Consider the following 15062-nt stretch of genomic DNA (forward strand, 5'->3'; position numbering starts at 1 on the left):
TATTATCATGTGGTAATGAGTCGGTTCTGATCCGGTGTCCCCAGTTCTGGGAGGGGGAGGGGATATTTGAGGACGGGTATTGTCATGTGGTAATGAGTCGGTTCTGATCCGGTGTCCCCGGTTCTGGGAGGGGGAGGGGATATTTGAGGACGGGTATTGTCATGTGGTAATGAGTCGGTTCTGATCCGGTGTCCCCAGTTCTGGGAGGGGGAGGGGATATTTGAGGACGGGTATTATCATGTGGTAATGAGTCGGTTCTGATCCGGTGTCCCCGGTTCTGGGAGGGGATATTTGAGGACGGGTATTGTCATTTGGTAATGAGTCGGTTCTGATCCGGTGTCCCCGGTTCTGGGAGGGGGAGGGGATATTTGAGGACGGGTGTTGTCATGTGGTAATGAGTCGGTTCTGATCCGGTGTCCCCGGTTCTGGGAGGGGGAGGGGATATTTGAGGACGGGTATTGTCCTGTGGTAATGAGTCGGTTCTGATCCGGTGTCCCCGGTTCTGGGAGGGGGAGGGGATATTTGAGGACGGGTATTGTCATGTGGTAATGAGTCGGTTCTGATCCGGTGTCCCCGGTTCTGGGAATGACAGGAGCCCGGGAAGAGGTCCCAGCTGTGGAGGATGACGGGGACGGGAATGCTCTGCCATGAAGGATCTTCTCCTCCTCACAACCCCAACAAGCCGTCCAGCGGACGCTCCCAGGACTCCTCCCTTGTGCTGGACATCGCCGGCCTGGCTGCCGTGACCGATAATCGGTATGTACACTATCCAATCACAGGCCTGGGGGCGGGGACAGATCATCAGTATGTACACGATCCAATCACAGCCTGGGGGCGGGGACAGATCATCGGTATGTACACTATCCAATCACAGCCTGGGGGCGGGGACAGATAATCGGTATGTACACTATCCAATCACAGCCTGGGGGCGGGGACAGATCATCGGTATGTACACTATCCAATCACAGCCTGGGGGCGGGGACAGATCATCAGTATGTACACGATCCAATCACAGCCTGGGGGCGGGGACAGATCATCGGTATGTACACTATCCAATCACAGGCCTGGGGGCGGGGACAGATTATCAGTATGTACATGATCCAATCACAGCCTGGGGGTGGGGACAGATCATCGGTATGTACACGATCCAATCACAGCCTGGGGGCGGGGACAGATCATCGGTATGTACACTATCCAATCACAGCCTGGGGGCGGGGACAGATCATCGGTATGTACACTATCCAATCACAGCCTGGGGGCGGGGACAGATCATCGGTATGTACACGATCCAATCACAGCCTGGGGGCGGGGACAGATCATCGGTATGTACACTATCCAATCACAGCCTGGGGGCGGGGACAGATCATCAGTATGTACACGATCCAATCACAGCCTGGGGGCGGGGACAGATCATCGGTATGTACACTATCCAATCACAGGCCTGGGGGCGGGGACAGATTATCAGTATGTACATGATCCAATCACAGCCTGGGGGTGGGGACAGATCATCGGTATGTACATGATCCAATCACAGCCTGGGGGCGGGGACAGATCATCGGTATGTACACTATCCAATCACAGCCTGGGGGCGGGGACAGATCATCGGTATGTACACTATCCAATCACAGCCTGGGGGCGGGGACAGATCATCAGTATGTACATGATCCAATCACAGCCTGGGGGCGGGGACAGATCATCGGTATGTACACTATCCAATCACAGCCTGGGGGCGGGGACAGATCATCAGTATGTACACGATCCAATCACAGCCTGGGGGCGGGGACAGATCATCGGTATGTACACTATCCAATCACAGGCCTGGGGGCGGGGACAGATCATCGGTATGTACACTATCCAATCACAGCCTGGGGGCGGGGACAGATCATCAGTATGTACACGATCCAATCACAGCCTGGGGGCGGGGACAGATCATCGGTATGTACACTATCCAATCACAGGCCTGGGGGCGGGGACAGATCATCAGTATGTACATGATCCAATCACAGCCTGGGGGTGGGGACAGATCATCAGTATGTACATGATCCAATCACAGCCTGGGGGCGGGGACAGATAATCGGTATGTACACTATCCAATCACAGCCTGGGGGCGGGGACAGATCATCGGTATGTACACTATCCAATCACACGCCTGGGGGCGGGGACAGATCATCGGTATGTACACTATCCAATCACAGCCTGGGGGCGGGGACAGATCATCGGTATGTACACTATCCAATCACAGCCTGGGGGCGGGGACAGATCATCAGTATGTACATGATCCAATCACAGCCTGGGGGCGGGGACAGATCATCGGTATGTACACTATCCAATCACAGCCTGGGGGCGGGGACAGATCATCGGTATGTACACTATCCAATCACAGCCTGGGGGCGGGGACAGATCATCATTATGTACACTATCCAATCACAGCCTGGGGGCGGGGACAGATCATCGGTATGTACACTATCCAATCACAGCCTGGGGGCGGGGACAGATCATCGGTATGTACACTATCCAATCACAGCCTGGGGGCGGGGACAGATCATCATTATGTACACTATCCAATCACAGGCCTGGGGGCGGGGACAGATCATCAGTATGTACACGATCCAATCACAGCCTGGGGGCGGGGACAGATCATCGGTATGTACACTATCCAATCACAGGCCTGGGGGCGGGGACAGATCATCGGTATGTACACTATCCAATCACAGCCTGGGGGCGGGGACAGATCATCAGTATGTACACGATCCAATCACAGCCTGGGGGCGGGGACAGATCATCGGTATGTACACTATCCAATCACAGGCCTGGGGGCGGGGACAGATCATCAGTATGTACATGATCCAATCACAGCCTGGGGGTGGGGACAGATCATCAGTATGTACATGATCCAATCACAGCCTGGGGGCGGGGACAGATAATCGGTATGTACACTATCCAATCACAGCCTGGGGGCGGGGACAGATCATCGGTATGTACACTATCCAATCACACGCCTGGGGGCGGGGACAGATCATCGGTATGTACACTATCCAATCACAGCCTGGGGGCGGGGACAGATCATCGGTATGTACACTATCCAATCACAGCCTGGGGGCGGGGACAGATCATCAGTATGTACACTATCCAATCACAGGCCTGGGGGTGGGGACAGATCATCAGTATGTACATGATCCAATCACAGCCTGGGGGCGGGGACAGATCATCGGTATGTACACTATCCAATCACAGCCTGGGGGCGGGGACAGATCATCGGTATGTACACTATCCAATCACAGCCTGGGGGCGGGGACAGATCATCATTATGTACACTATCCAATCACAGCCTGGGGGCGGGGACAGATCATCGGTATGTACACTATCCAATCACAGCCTGGGGGCGGGGACAGATCATCGGTATGTACACTATCCAATCACAGCCTGGGGGCGGGGACAGATCATCATTATGTACACTATCCAATCACAGCCTGGGGGCGGAGACGTTGCCTAGTTATATTGATAAAGTCTCATATTTTTATGTTATGTTTCCTCCTCTGTAATGGATTTGCACAGAGCAGCCCCGATCCTCCTCTTCTGGGGTCCCCCTGCCGGCACTCCTGGCTCCTCCTCAGGTCCTCCCACCGGCACTCCTGGCCCCTCCTTCTCTCCGCGTGCCTTCATAGGAAGCCGCTTCCCACGGTGTCACATGTGTAGCTTCAATTCTGAGTCTATAGATACACACAGTGCGCCTCGGCCCCGCCCCCCACTTCCTCACTGGATTTGATTGACAATAGCAGGAGCCAATGGCTGAATCCAGTGAGGAGGGAGAGGAGAGATGCAGATGGGCACAGTGCTGGATGGAGAGGGGGCTCAGGTAAGTATAAGTGTGGGGGGAGGGGGGGGGCCATAAGGCAAAAGGTTCTTCCTTCACACGATTGTTATTATTTTAGGTTTGAGCCGCTGATGCTGAGGAGACCGGACCGCAGGAGGAGTACCACCCAGACCTGGTGCTTCCGGGATGGAAAGCTTAGCTGCAGTTTATCCGGATTGGTTGTCCAGGTGAGTCCTCGCTACAGACGGCGTAGAAATGCGATCGCTGCTGGAAACCCATGAAGACCGCGAATGTTTCTGATAAAAGTTCCACTTCTGTCCATCGGGGACATCCGAATATTCCTCCATCGAGGGCCGGCCTGAGGAAGTGTGAGGACTGAGGGGCGTTGTGCGGGAAGTACGGGGGATTGTGCGGGAAGTACGGGGGATTGTACAGGAAGTACGGGGGATTGTACAGGAAGTACGGGGGATTGTACAGGAAGTACGGGGGATTGTACAGGAAGTACGGGGGATTGTACAGGAAGTACGTGGGACGGTACAGGAAGTACGGGGGATTGTACAGGAAGTACGGGGGATTGTACAGGAAGTACGGGGGATTGTACAGGAAGTACGGGGGATTGTACAGGAAGTACGGGGGATTGTACAGGAAGTACGGGGGATTGTACAGGAAGTACGTGGGACGGTACAGGAAGTACCGTGGGTTGTGCGGGAAGTATGGGGGATTGTACAGGAAGTACGGGGGATTGTACAGGAAGTATGGGGGATTGTACAGGAAGTACGGGCGATTGTACAGGAAGTACGGGGGATTGTACAGGAAGTACGGGGGATTGTACAGGAAGTACAGGGGATTGTACATGAAGTACCGAGGGTTGTGCGGGAAGTACGGAGGGGGGATTGTACAGGAAGTATGGAGGGTTGTACAGGAAGTACGGGGGATTGTACAGGAAGTACGGGGGGTTGTACAGGAAGTACGGGGGATTGTACAGGAAGTACGGGGGATTGTACAGGAAGTACGGGGGATTGTACAGGAAGTACGGGGGATTGTACAGGAAGTACGGGGGATTGTACAGGAAGTACGTGGGACGGTACAGGAAGTACCGTGGGTTGTGCGGGAAGTATGGGGGATTGTACAGGAAGTACGGGGGATTGTACAGGAAGTATGGGGGATTGTACAGGAAGTACGGGCGATTGTACAGGAAGTACGGGGGATTGTACAGGAAGTACGGGGGATTGTACAGGAAGTACAGGGGATTGTACATGAAGTACCGAGGGTTGTGCGGGAAGTACGGAGGGGGGATTGTACAGGAAGTATGGAGGGTTGTACAGGAAGTACGGGGGATTGTACAGGAAGTACGGGGGGTTGTACAGGAAGTACGGGGGATTGTACAGGAAGTACGGGGGATTGTACAGGAAGTACGGGGGATTGTACAGGAAGTACGGGGGATTGTACAGGAAGTACGGGGGATTGTACAGGAAGTACGGGGGATTGTACAGGAAGTACGGGGGATTGTACAGGAAGTACGTGGGACGGTACAGGAAGTACCGTGGGTTGTGCGGGAAGTATGGGGGATTGTACAGGAAGTACGGGGGATTGTACAGGAAGTATGGGGGATTGTACAGGAAGTACGGGCGATTGTACAGGAAGTACGGGGGATTGTACAGGAAGTACGGGGGATTGTACAGGAAGTACAGGGGATTGTACATGAAGTACCGAGGGTTGTGCGGGAAGTACGGAGGGGGGATTGTACAGGAAGTATGGAGGGTTGTACAGGAAGTACGGGGGATTGTACAGGAAGTACGGGGGGTTGTTCAGGAAGTACGGAGGGATTGTACAGGAAGTACGGGGGATTGTACAGGAAGTACGGGGGATTGTACAGGAAGTACGGGGGATTGTACAGGAAGTACGGGGGGTTGTACAGGAAGTACGGAGGGAGGATTGTCTATGAAGTACGGGGGATTGTACAGGAAGTACGGGGGATTGTACAGGAAGTACCGAGGGTTGTGCGGGAAGTACGGAGGGGGGATTGTATAGGAAGTATGGAGGGTTGTACAGGAAGTACGGGGGATTGTATAGGCTCACCTGTACGTAAAAGTGAAAAAAGTGGCTTTACAACCACTTTAAGTATTGCCGTCATTCCCGCGTCCAATTTTGAATTTTTTACGTTGTTTGCGTAAGTCGTTCACGAATAGGGATTTGCGTAGAATGACGTCACCGTCGTAAGCATTAGCTGGTTCCGGTTTAATTTCGAGCATGCGCACTGGGATACCCCCACGGACGGCGCATGCGCCGTTCAAAAAAAACTTTGTTTACGTCGGGTCACAACGTATTTACATAAAACACGCCCCCATTACATCCATTTGAATTCCGCGCCCTTACGCCGCCAAAGATGCACTACGCCGCTGTAACTTACGGCGCAAATTCTTTGAGGATTCAAAATATAATAAATACGTTACGGCGGCGTAGCGTATCTTAGATACGCTGCGCCCGGCGGAGAGGTACCTGGATCTGGCCCTTTGTGTCTCTCACATAAAATCCCAATAAAATACATTTATGTTTTTGGGTGTAACATGAGAAGATGTGGGGAATTTCAAGGGGTATGAATACTTTTTCCAGGCTCTGTGTATAGAGGGGTATGAATACTTTTTCCAGGCTCTGTGTATAGAGGGGTATGAATACTTTTTCCTGTCTCTGTATATAGAGGGGTATGAACTTTTTCCAGGCTCTGTGTATAGAGGGGTATGAATACTTTTTCCAGGCACTGTGTATATAGAGGGGTATGAATACTTTTTCCTGTCTCTGTATATAGAGGGGTATGAACTTTTTCCAGGCTCTGTGTATAGAGGGGTATGAACTTTTTCCAGGCTCTGTATATATAGAGGGGTATGAATACTTTTTCCAGGCTCTGTGTATAGAGGGATATGAATACTTTTTCCTGTCTCTGTATATAGAGGGGTATGAACTTTTTCCAGGCTCTGTATATAGAGGGGTATGAACTTTTTCCAGGCTCTGTATATATAGAGGGGTATGAATACTTTTTCCTGTCTCTGTGTATATAGAGGGGTATGAATACTTTTTCCTGTCTCTGTATATAGAGGGGTATGAATACTTTTTCCTGTCTCTGTGTATAGAGGGGTATGAATACTTTTTCCAGGCTCTGTATATAGAGGGGTGTGAATACTTTTTCCAGGCTCTGTATATAGAGGGGTATGAATACTTTTTCCAGGCCCTGTCTATAGAGGGGTATGAATACTTTTTCCCGGCTCTGTATATAGAGGGGTATGAATACTTTTTCCAGGCTCTGTGTATAGAGGGGTATGAATACTTTTTCCAGGCACTGTGTATATAGAGGGGTATGAATACTTTTTCCTGTCTCTGTATATAGAGGGGTATGAATACTTTTTCCAGGCTGTGTATAGAGGGGTATGAATACTTTTTCCAGGCTCTGTGTATAGAGGGGTATGAATACTTTTTCCAGGCTCTGTATATAGAGGGGTATGAATACTTTTTCCAGGCTCTGTGTATAGAGGGGTATGAATACTTTTTCCAGGCTCTGTGTATAGAGGGGTATGAATACTTTTTCCAGGCCCTGTCTATAGAGGGGTATGAATACTTTTTCCAGGCTGTCTATAGAGGGGTATGAATACTTTTTCCAGGCTCTGTGTATAGAGGGGTATGAATACTTTTTCCAGGCTCTGTGTATAGAGGGGTATGAATACTTTTTCCTGTCTCTGTACATAGAGGGGTATGAATACTTTTTCCTGTCTCTGTGTATAGAGGGGTATGAATACTTTTTCCAGGCTCTGTGTATAGAGGGGTATGAATACTTTTTCCAGGCCCTGTATATAGAGGGGTATGAATACTTTTTCCAGGCTGTCTATAGAGGGGTATGAATACTTTTTCCAGGCTCTGTGTATAGAGGGGTATGAATACTTTTTCCAGGCTCTGTGTATAGAGGGGTATGAATACTTTTTCCTGTCTCTGTACATAGAGGGGTATGAATACTTTTTCCAGGCTCCGCCTCTTGTCACAGAACCTCCAATGGTTTGTAGTTTGGGATCCCCAACACTTCTGATTGTCTGACCCCTCCCCCAATGATCTTCAGAGCAGTTGGGGGGTGTTTATGTGAATGTGGGAGGAGCTTGTCTTGTATTGTGTGTTCTGATTGGTTCCTTGTGTCTCTCAGGGGCGGAGTGGGGTGTCCGGGTTGTATGACGGGGCGGAGGTGGTCCTCGGACCGGACGCCTCTCTAGAATTGGTCTCTCCGGCCCCCAGAGAGCAGCAATTTATAAACCAGAAGATGAGGCCGGGGTCCGGCGTTCTGTCCGTCAGAGTCATTCCAGACGGGCCCACCAGAGTCCTACAGGTGAGTCTCAGCTATTGGAGGGACCAATGGGGGGAGGGCCGACCAGAGTCCTACAGGTGAGTCTCAGCGATTGGAGGGACCAATGGGGGGAGGGCCGACCAGAGTCCTACAGGTGAGTCTCAGGGATTGGAGGGACCAATGGGGGGAGGGCCCACCAGAGTCCTACAGGTGAGTCTCAGCTATTGGAGGGACCAATGGGGGAGGGCCGAACTGAGTCCTACAGGTGAGTCTCAGCGATTGGAGGGACCAATGGGGGGAGGGCCGACCAGAGTCCTACAGGTGAGTCTCAGCGATTGGAGGGACCAATGGGGGGAGGGCCAACCAGAGTCCTACAGGTGAGTCTCAGCGATTGGAGGGACCAATGGGGGGGAGGGCCGACCAGAGTCCTACAGGTGAGTCTCAGCGATTGGAGGGACCAATGGGGGGAGGGCCGACCAGAGTCCTACAGGTGAGTCTCAGCGATTGGAGGGACCAATGGGGGGAGGGCCGACCAGAGTCCTACAGGTGAGTCTCAGCGATTGGAGGGACCAATGGGGGGGAGGGCCGACCAGAGTCCTACAGGTGAGTCTCAGCGATTGGAGGGACCAATGGGGGGAGGGCCGACCAGAGTCCTACAGGTGAGTCTCAGCGATTGGAGGGACCAATGGGGGGAGGGCCAACCAGAGTCCTACAGGTGAGTCTCAGCGATTGGAGGGACCAATGGGGGGGAGGGCCGACCAGAGTCCTACAGGTGAGTCTCAGCGATTGGAGGGACCAATGGGGGGAGGGCCGACCAGAGTCCTACAGGTGAGTCTCAGTGATTGGAGGGACCAATGGGGGAGGGCCGACCAGAGTCCTACAGGTGAGACCCAGCGATTGGAGGGACCAATGGGGGGGAGGGCCGACCAATGCAGTGATCTATAATACACCTCCCTCTCTTTATTATGAGTGTACTCCACAGGGAGGTGTACTATAGATCACTCTATTGCCCCCATTGTAGTCTCCTTGTTATGACCACAATGTCATTCATGACGACCTTTAGGGTGCCGCCGCCCCATTCCTTCCACGCAACCGATCTTTACATTGTCATGTGACCATCATTTCTGGGATATTCAACTGGGAAGCCTGAAAAAAAGGGGGGGAGGGGAGCTGCAATATGTGACATCTGTGCCCCTCCTCTTCTGTGCCCCTCCTCCTCTTCTGTGCCCCTCCTCTTCTGTGCCCCTCCTCCTCTTCTGTGCCCCTCCTCTTCTGTGCCCCCCCTCCTCTTCTGTGCCCCTCCTCCTCTTCTGTGCCCCTCCTCTTCTGTGCCCCTCCTCCTCTTCTGTGCCCCTCCTCTTCTGTGCCCCCCCTCCTCTTCTGTGCCCCTCCTCTTCTGTGCCCCTCCTCCTCTTCTGTGCCCCTCCTCTTCTGTGCCCCCCCTCCTCTTCTGTGCCCCTCCTCCTCTTCTGTGCCCCTCCTCCTCTTCTGTGCCCCTCCTCTTCTGTGCCCCCCCTCCTCTTCTGTGCCCCTCCTCTTCTGTGCCCCTCCTCTTCTGTGCCCCCCCTCCTCTTCTGTGCCCCTCCTCTTCCGTGCCCCCCCTCCTCTTCCGTGCCCCCCCTCCTCTTCCGTGCCCCTCCCTCTTCCGTGCTCCTCCTCTTCCGTGCCCCTCCCTCTCCCGTGCTCCTCCCTCCTGTTGAGTGTCCCCACAACAAGCAGCTTGTTATAGGGGCACCCAATCCATTCAGACACAGATCTGCAGCCCGGCCCCGCCACCTCTCTTCTCATTGGCTCATTAGATTGACAGCTACAGGAGCCAATGGGGCTTTGCTGCCGTCTCAGCCAATGAGGAGGGAGAATTCCAGACAACTGAGGCTCTCATGCAACATTGCTGGATGGAGAGGGGGCTCAGGTAAGTATTGGAGGGGGAGGGGGTAGAAGGTGAGGAAGGGGAGGGGGAGGAGGTGAGGAAGGGGAGGGGGAGGAGGTGAGGGAGGGGGGGGAGATGGGGGGGAGGGGGTGGTTCGGGGGTAGGAGGGGAGGGGGGGGAGGAGATGGGGGTAGGAGGGGAGAGGGAAGGGGGTAGGAGGGGGTAGGAGGTGAGGGGGGGGGGGGGTGGTTCGGGGTAGGAGGTGAGGGGGGGGGGAGGAGGTGAGGGGGGGGGGAGGAGGTGAGGGGGGGGGAGGAGGTGAGGGGGGTGTGAGGGGGAGGGGCACACGGAAGGTTTTCTTTAATAAGACAATCGGATTTTCTTTGCAGATCTCGGACTTCAGTCAGCGCAGAAACGATCGTCTGTCCACTGAGATGGAGGAGGGGCCAAGTCTGGAGATGAGGAGATTGAAGAGTCCGGATGAGGATCAGGAATTAGAGGTCCTCCTCCAGACCCCCCGACATTAGTGATGAGATCTCTGGAGATGATGGTCTTCGGTGACGCCGATCCTCTCTTTGTATTTTCAGGTGACGGTGACATTACAGGAAGGGATCGGCATTTCACTCATCAATAAATCCCCCGAGGAGTTGGTGTTCATCAGCCTCATGGAGATCGACGTCCATTTCACCCGACTGACAGCCAATCAGGTGCTGGAGATCAACATCCAGAACGTTCAGGTACCCCGTCCCCCGTCCCCCATCCCCCATTATATCCCTGCCCCGTCCTATTCTTCACCAGTGTCCAGGATACAGCCAGATATTCCACCTCTGTTCTATTAGATTTGTATGAAAAGAGAAAAGTGCGATCCTGAGAATCTCTGTATCTGATCCTGACCCTGAGAATCTCTATCTGTGCCTGATCCTGACCCTGAGAATCTCTGTACCTGATCCTGACCCTGAGAATCTCTGTGCCTGATCCTGACCCTGAGAATCTCTGTATCTGTACCTGATCCTGACCCTGAGAATCTCTGTATCTGATCCTGACCCTGAGAATCTCTATCTGTATCTGATCCTGACCCTGAGAATCTCTGTATCTGTACCTGATCCTGACCCTGAGAATCTCTGTACCTGATCCTGACCCTGAGAATCTCTGTACCTGATCCTGACCCTGAGAATCTCTGTATCTGTACCTGACCCTGAGAATCTCTGTATCTGTTCCCGACCCTGAGAATCTCTGTATCTGTACCTGACCCTGAGAATCTCTGTATCTGTACCTGACCCTGAGAATCTCTGTATCTGTACCTGACCCTGAGAATCTCTGTATCTGTACCTGATCCCGACCCTGAGAATCTCTATCTGTGCCTGACCCTGACCCTGAGAATCTCTGTATCTGTGCCTGATCCCGACCCTGAGAATCTCTATCTGTGCCTGACCCTGACCCTGAGAATCTCTGTATCTGTACCTGATCCTGACCCTGAGAATCTCTGTATCTGTGCCTGACCCTGAGAATCTCTCTGTGCCTGATCCTGACCCTGAGAATCTCTGTATCTGTGCCTGATCCTGACCCTGAGAATCTCTGTATCTGATCCTGACCCTGAGAATCTCTATCTGTGCCTGATCCTGACCCTGAGAATCTCTGTATCTGTACCTGATCCTGACCCTGAGAATCTCTGTATCTGATCCTGACCCTGAGAATCTCTATCTGTATCTGATCCTGACCCTGAGAATCTCTATCTGTGCCTGATCCTGACCCTGAGAATCTCTGTATCTGTACCTGATCCTGACCCTGAGAATCTCTGTACCTGATCCTGACCCTGAGAATCTCTGTACCTGATCCTGACCCTGAGAATCTCTGTATCTGTACCTGACCCTGAGAATCTCTGTATCTGTTCCCGACCCTGAGAATCTCTGTATCTGTACCTGACCCTGAGAATCTCTGTATCTGTACCTGACCCTGAGAATCTCTGTATCTGTACCTGACCCTGAGAATCTCTGTATCTGTACCTGATCCCGACCCTGAGAATCTCTGTATCTGTTCCTGATCCCGACCCTGAGAATCTCTGTATCTGTGCCTGATCCCGACCCTGAGAATCTCTGTATCTGTGCCTGATCCTGACCCTGAGAATCTCTGTATCTGTACCTGATCCTGACCCTGAGAATCTCTGTATCTGTGCCTGACCCTGAGAATCTCTCTGTGCCTGATCCTGACCCTGAGAATCTCTGTATCTGTGCCTGATCCTGACCCTGAGAATCTCTGTATCTGTACCTGACCCTGAGAATCTCTGTATCTGTGCCTGATCCTGACCCTGAGAATCTCTGTATCTGTACCTGATCCTGACCCTGAGAATCTCTGTATCTGTGCCTGACCCTGAGAATCTCTCTGTGCCTGATCCTGACCCTGAGAATCTCTGTATCTGTGCCTGACCCTGAGAATCTCTCTGTGCCTGATCCTGACCCTGAGAATCTCTGTATCTGTGCCTGATCCTGACCCTGAGAATCTCTGTATCTGATCCTGACCCTGAGAATCTCTATCTGTGCCTGATCCTGACCCTGAGAATCTCTGTATCTGATCCTGACCATCTCTGTATCTGTACCTGATCCCGACCCTGAGAATCTCTGTATCTGATCCTGACCATCTCTGTATCTGTATCTGATCCTGACCCTGAGAATCTCTGTACCTGATCCTGACCCTGAGAATCTCTGTACCTGATCCTGACCCTGAGAATCTCTGTATCTGTGCCTGATCCTGACCCTGAGAATCTCTGTATCTGTGCCTGACCCTGAGAATCTCTGTATCTGTACCTGATCCCGACCCTGAGAATCTCTGTATCTGTACCTGATCCCGACCCTGAGAATCTCTGTACCTGATCCTGACCCTGAGAATCTCTGTATCTGTACCTGATCCTGACCCTGAGAATCTCTGTATCTGTACCTGATCCTGACTTTGAGAATCTCTGTACCTGATCCTGACCCTGAGAATCTCTGTACCTGATCCTGACCATCTCTGTGCCTGATCCTGACCCTGAGAATCTCTGTATCTGTACCTGATCCTGACCCTGAGAATCTCTGTATCTGTACCTGATCCTGACCCTGAGAATCTCTGTATCTGTGCCTGATCCTGAGAATCTCTGTATCTGTGCCTGACCCTGAGAATCTCTGTATCTGTACCTGATCCTGACCCTGAGAATCTCTGTATCTGTGCCTGATCCCGACCCTGAGAATCTCTGTATCTGTACCTGATCCTGACCCTGAGAATCTCTGTATCTGATCCTGACCATCTCTGTATCTGTACCTGATCTCGACCCTGAGAATCTCTGTATCTGATCCTGACCATCTCTGTATCTGTACCTGATCCTGACCCTGAGAACCTCTGTATCTGATCCTGACCCTGAGAATCTCTGTACCTGATCCTGACCCTGAGAATCTCTATCTGTGCCTGATCCTGACCCTGAGAATCTCTGTATCTGTGCCTGATCCCGACCCTGAGAATCTCTGTATCTGTACCTGATCCCGACCCTGAGAATCTCTGTATCTGTACCTGATCCTGACCCTGAGAATCTCTGTATCTGTACCTGATCCTGACCCTGAGAATCTCTGTATCTGTACCTGATCCTGACCCTGAGAATCTCTGTATCTGTACCTGATCCTGACTTTGAGAATCTCTGTACCTGATCCTGACCCTGAGAATCTCTGTACCTGATCCTGACCCTGAGAATCTCTGTGCCTGATCCTGACCCTGAGAATCTCTATCTGTGCCTGATCCTGACCCTGAGAATCTCTGTATCTGTGCCTGATCCTGACCCTGAGAATCTCTGTATCTGTACCTGATCCTGACCCTGAGAATCTCTGTACCTGATCCTGACCCTGAGAATCTCTATCTGTGCCTGATCCTGACCCTGAGAATCTCTGTATCTGTACCTGATCCTGACCCTGAGAATCTCTGTATCTGTGCCTGATCCTGAGAATCTCTGTATCTGTGCCTGACCCTGAGAATCTCTGTATCTGTACCTGATCCCGACCCTGAGAATCTCTGTATCTGTGCCTGATCCCGACCCTGAGAATCTCTGTATCTGTACCTGATCCTGAGAATCTCTGTATCTGATCCTGACCATCTCTGTATCTGTGCCTGATCCCGACCCTGAGAATCTCTGTATCTGATCCTGACCATCTCTGTATCTGTACCTGATCCTGACCCTGAGAACCTCTGTATCTGATCCTGACCCTGAGAATCTCTGTACCTGATCCTGACCCTGAGAATCTCTATCTGTGCCTGATCCTGACCCTGAGAATCTCTGTATCTGTACCTGATCCTGACCCTGAGAATCTCTGTATCTGTACCTGATCCTGACCCTGAGAATCTCTGTATCTGTACCTGATCCTGACCCTGAGAATCTCTGTATCTGTACCTGATCCTGACTTTGAGAATCTCTGTACCTGATCCTGACCCTGAGAATCTCTGTACCTGATCCTGACCCTGAGAATCTCTGTGCCTGATCCTGACCCTGAGAATCTCTGTATCTGTACCTGATCCTGACCCTGAGAATCTCTGTATCTGTACCTGATCCTGACCCTGAGAATCTCTGTACCTGATCCCGACCCTGAGAATCTCTGTATCTGTACCTGATCCTGACCCTGAGAATCTCTGTATCTGTACCTGATCCTGACCCTGAGAATCTCTGTATCTGTACCTGATCCTGACTTTGAGAATCTCTGTACCTGATCCTGACCCTGAGAATCTCTGTACCTGATCCTGACCCTGAGAATCTCTGTGCCTGATCCTGACCCTGAGAATCTCTATCTGTGCCTGATCCTGACCCTGAGAATCTCTGTATCTGTGCCTGATCCTGACCCTGAGAATCTCTGTATCTGTACCTGATCCTGACCCTGAGAATCTCTGTACCTGATCCTGACCCTGAGAATCTCTATCTGTGCCTGATCCTGACCCTGAGAATCTCTGTATCTGTACCTGATCCTGACCCTGAGAATCTCTGTATCTGTGCCTGATCCTGAGAATCTCTGTATCTGTGCCTGACCCTGAGAATCTCTGTATCTGTACCT

General features: G+C 52.1%; 1 protein-coding gene across 1 annotated transcript in view; it reads left to right on the forward strand.

Annotated features, from left to right (window-relative positions):
- VPS13D (vacuolar protein sorting 13 homolog D) overlaps positions 1 to 15062 on the forward strand; it is a 335026-nt gene that overhangs the window by 161810 nt on the left and 158154 nt on the right. Inside the window, exons 55-59 of the mRNA XM_040326719.1 lie at positions 593 to 756; positions 3933 to 4041; positions 7998 to 8177; positions 10395 to 10505; positions 10593 to 10742. Coding sequence (XP_040182653.1) covers positions 593 to 756; positions 3933 to 4041; positions 7998 to 8177; positions 10395 to 10505; positions 10593 to 10742 — 714 coding nt within the window. The remainder of the gene's footprint in view (positions 1 to 592; positions 757 to 3932; positions 4042 to 7997; positions 8178 to 10394; positions 10506 to 10592; positions 10743 to 15062) is intronic.

The sequence above is a fragment of the Rana temporaria genome, chromosome 10 (assembly GCF_905171775.1).
Source record: "Rana temporaria chromosome 10, aRanTem1.1, whole genome shotgun sequence".
Classification (NCBI taxonomy): domain Eukaryota; kingdom Metazoa; phylum Chordata; class Amphibia; order Anura; family Ranidae; genus Rana; species Rana temporaria.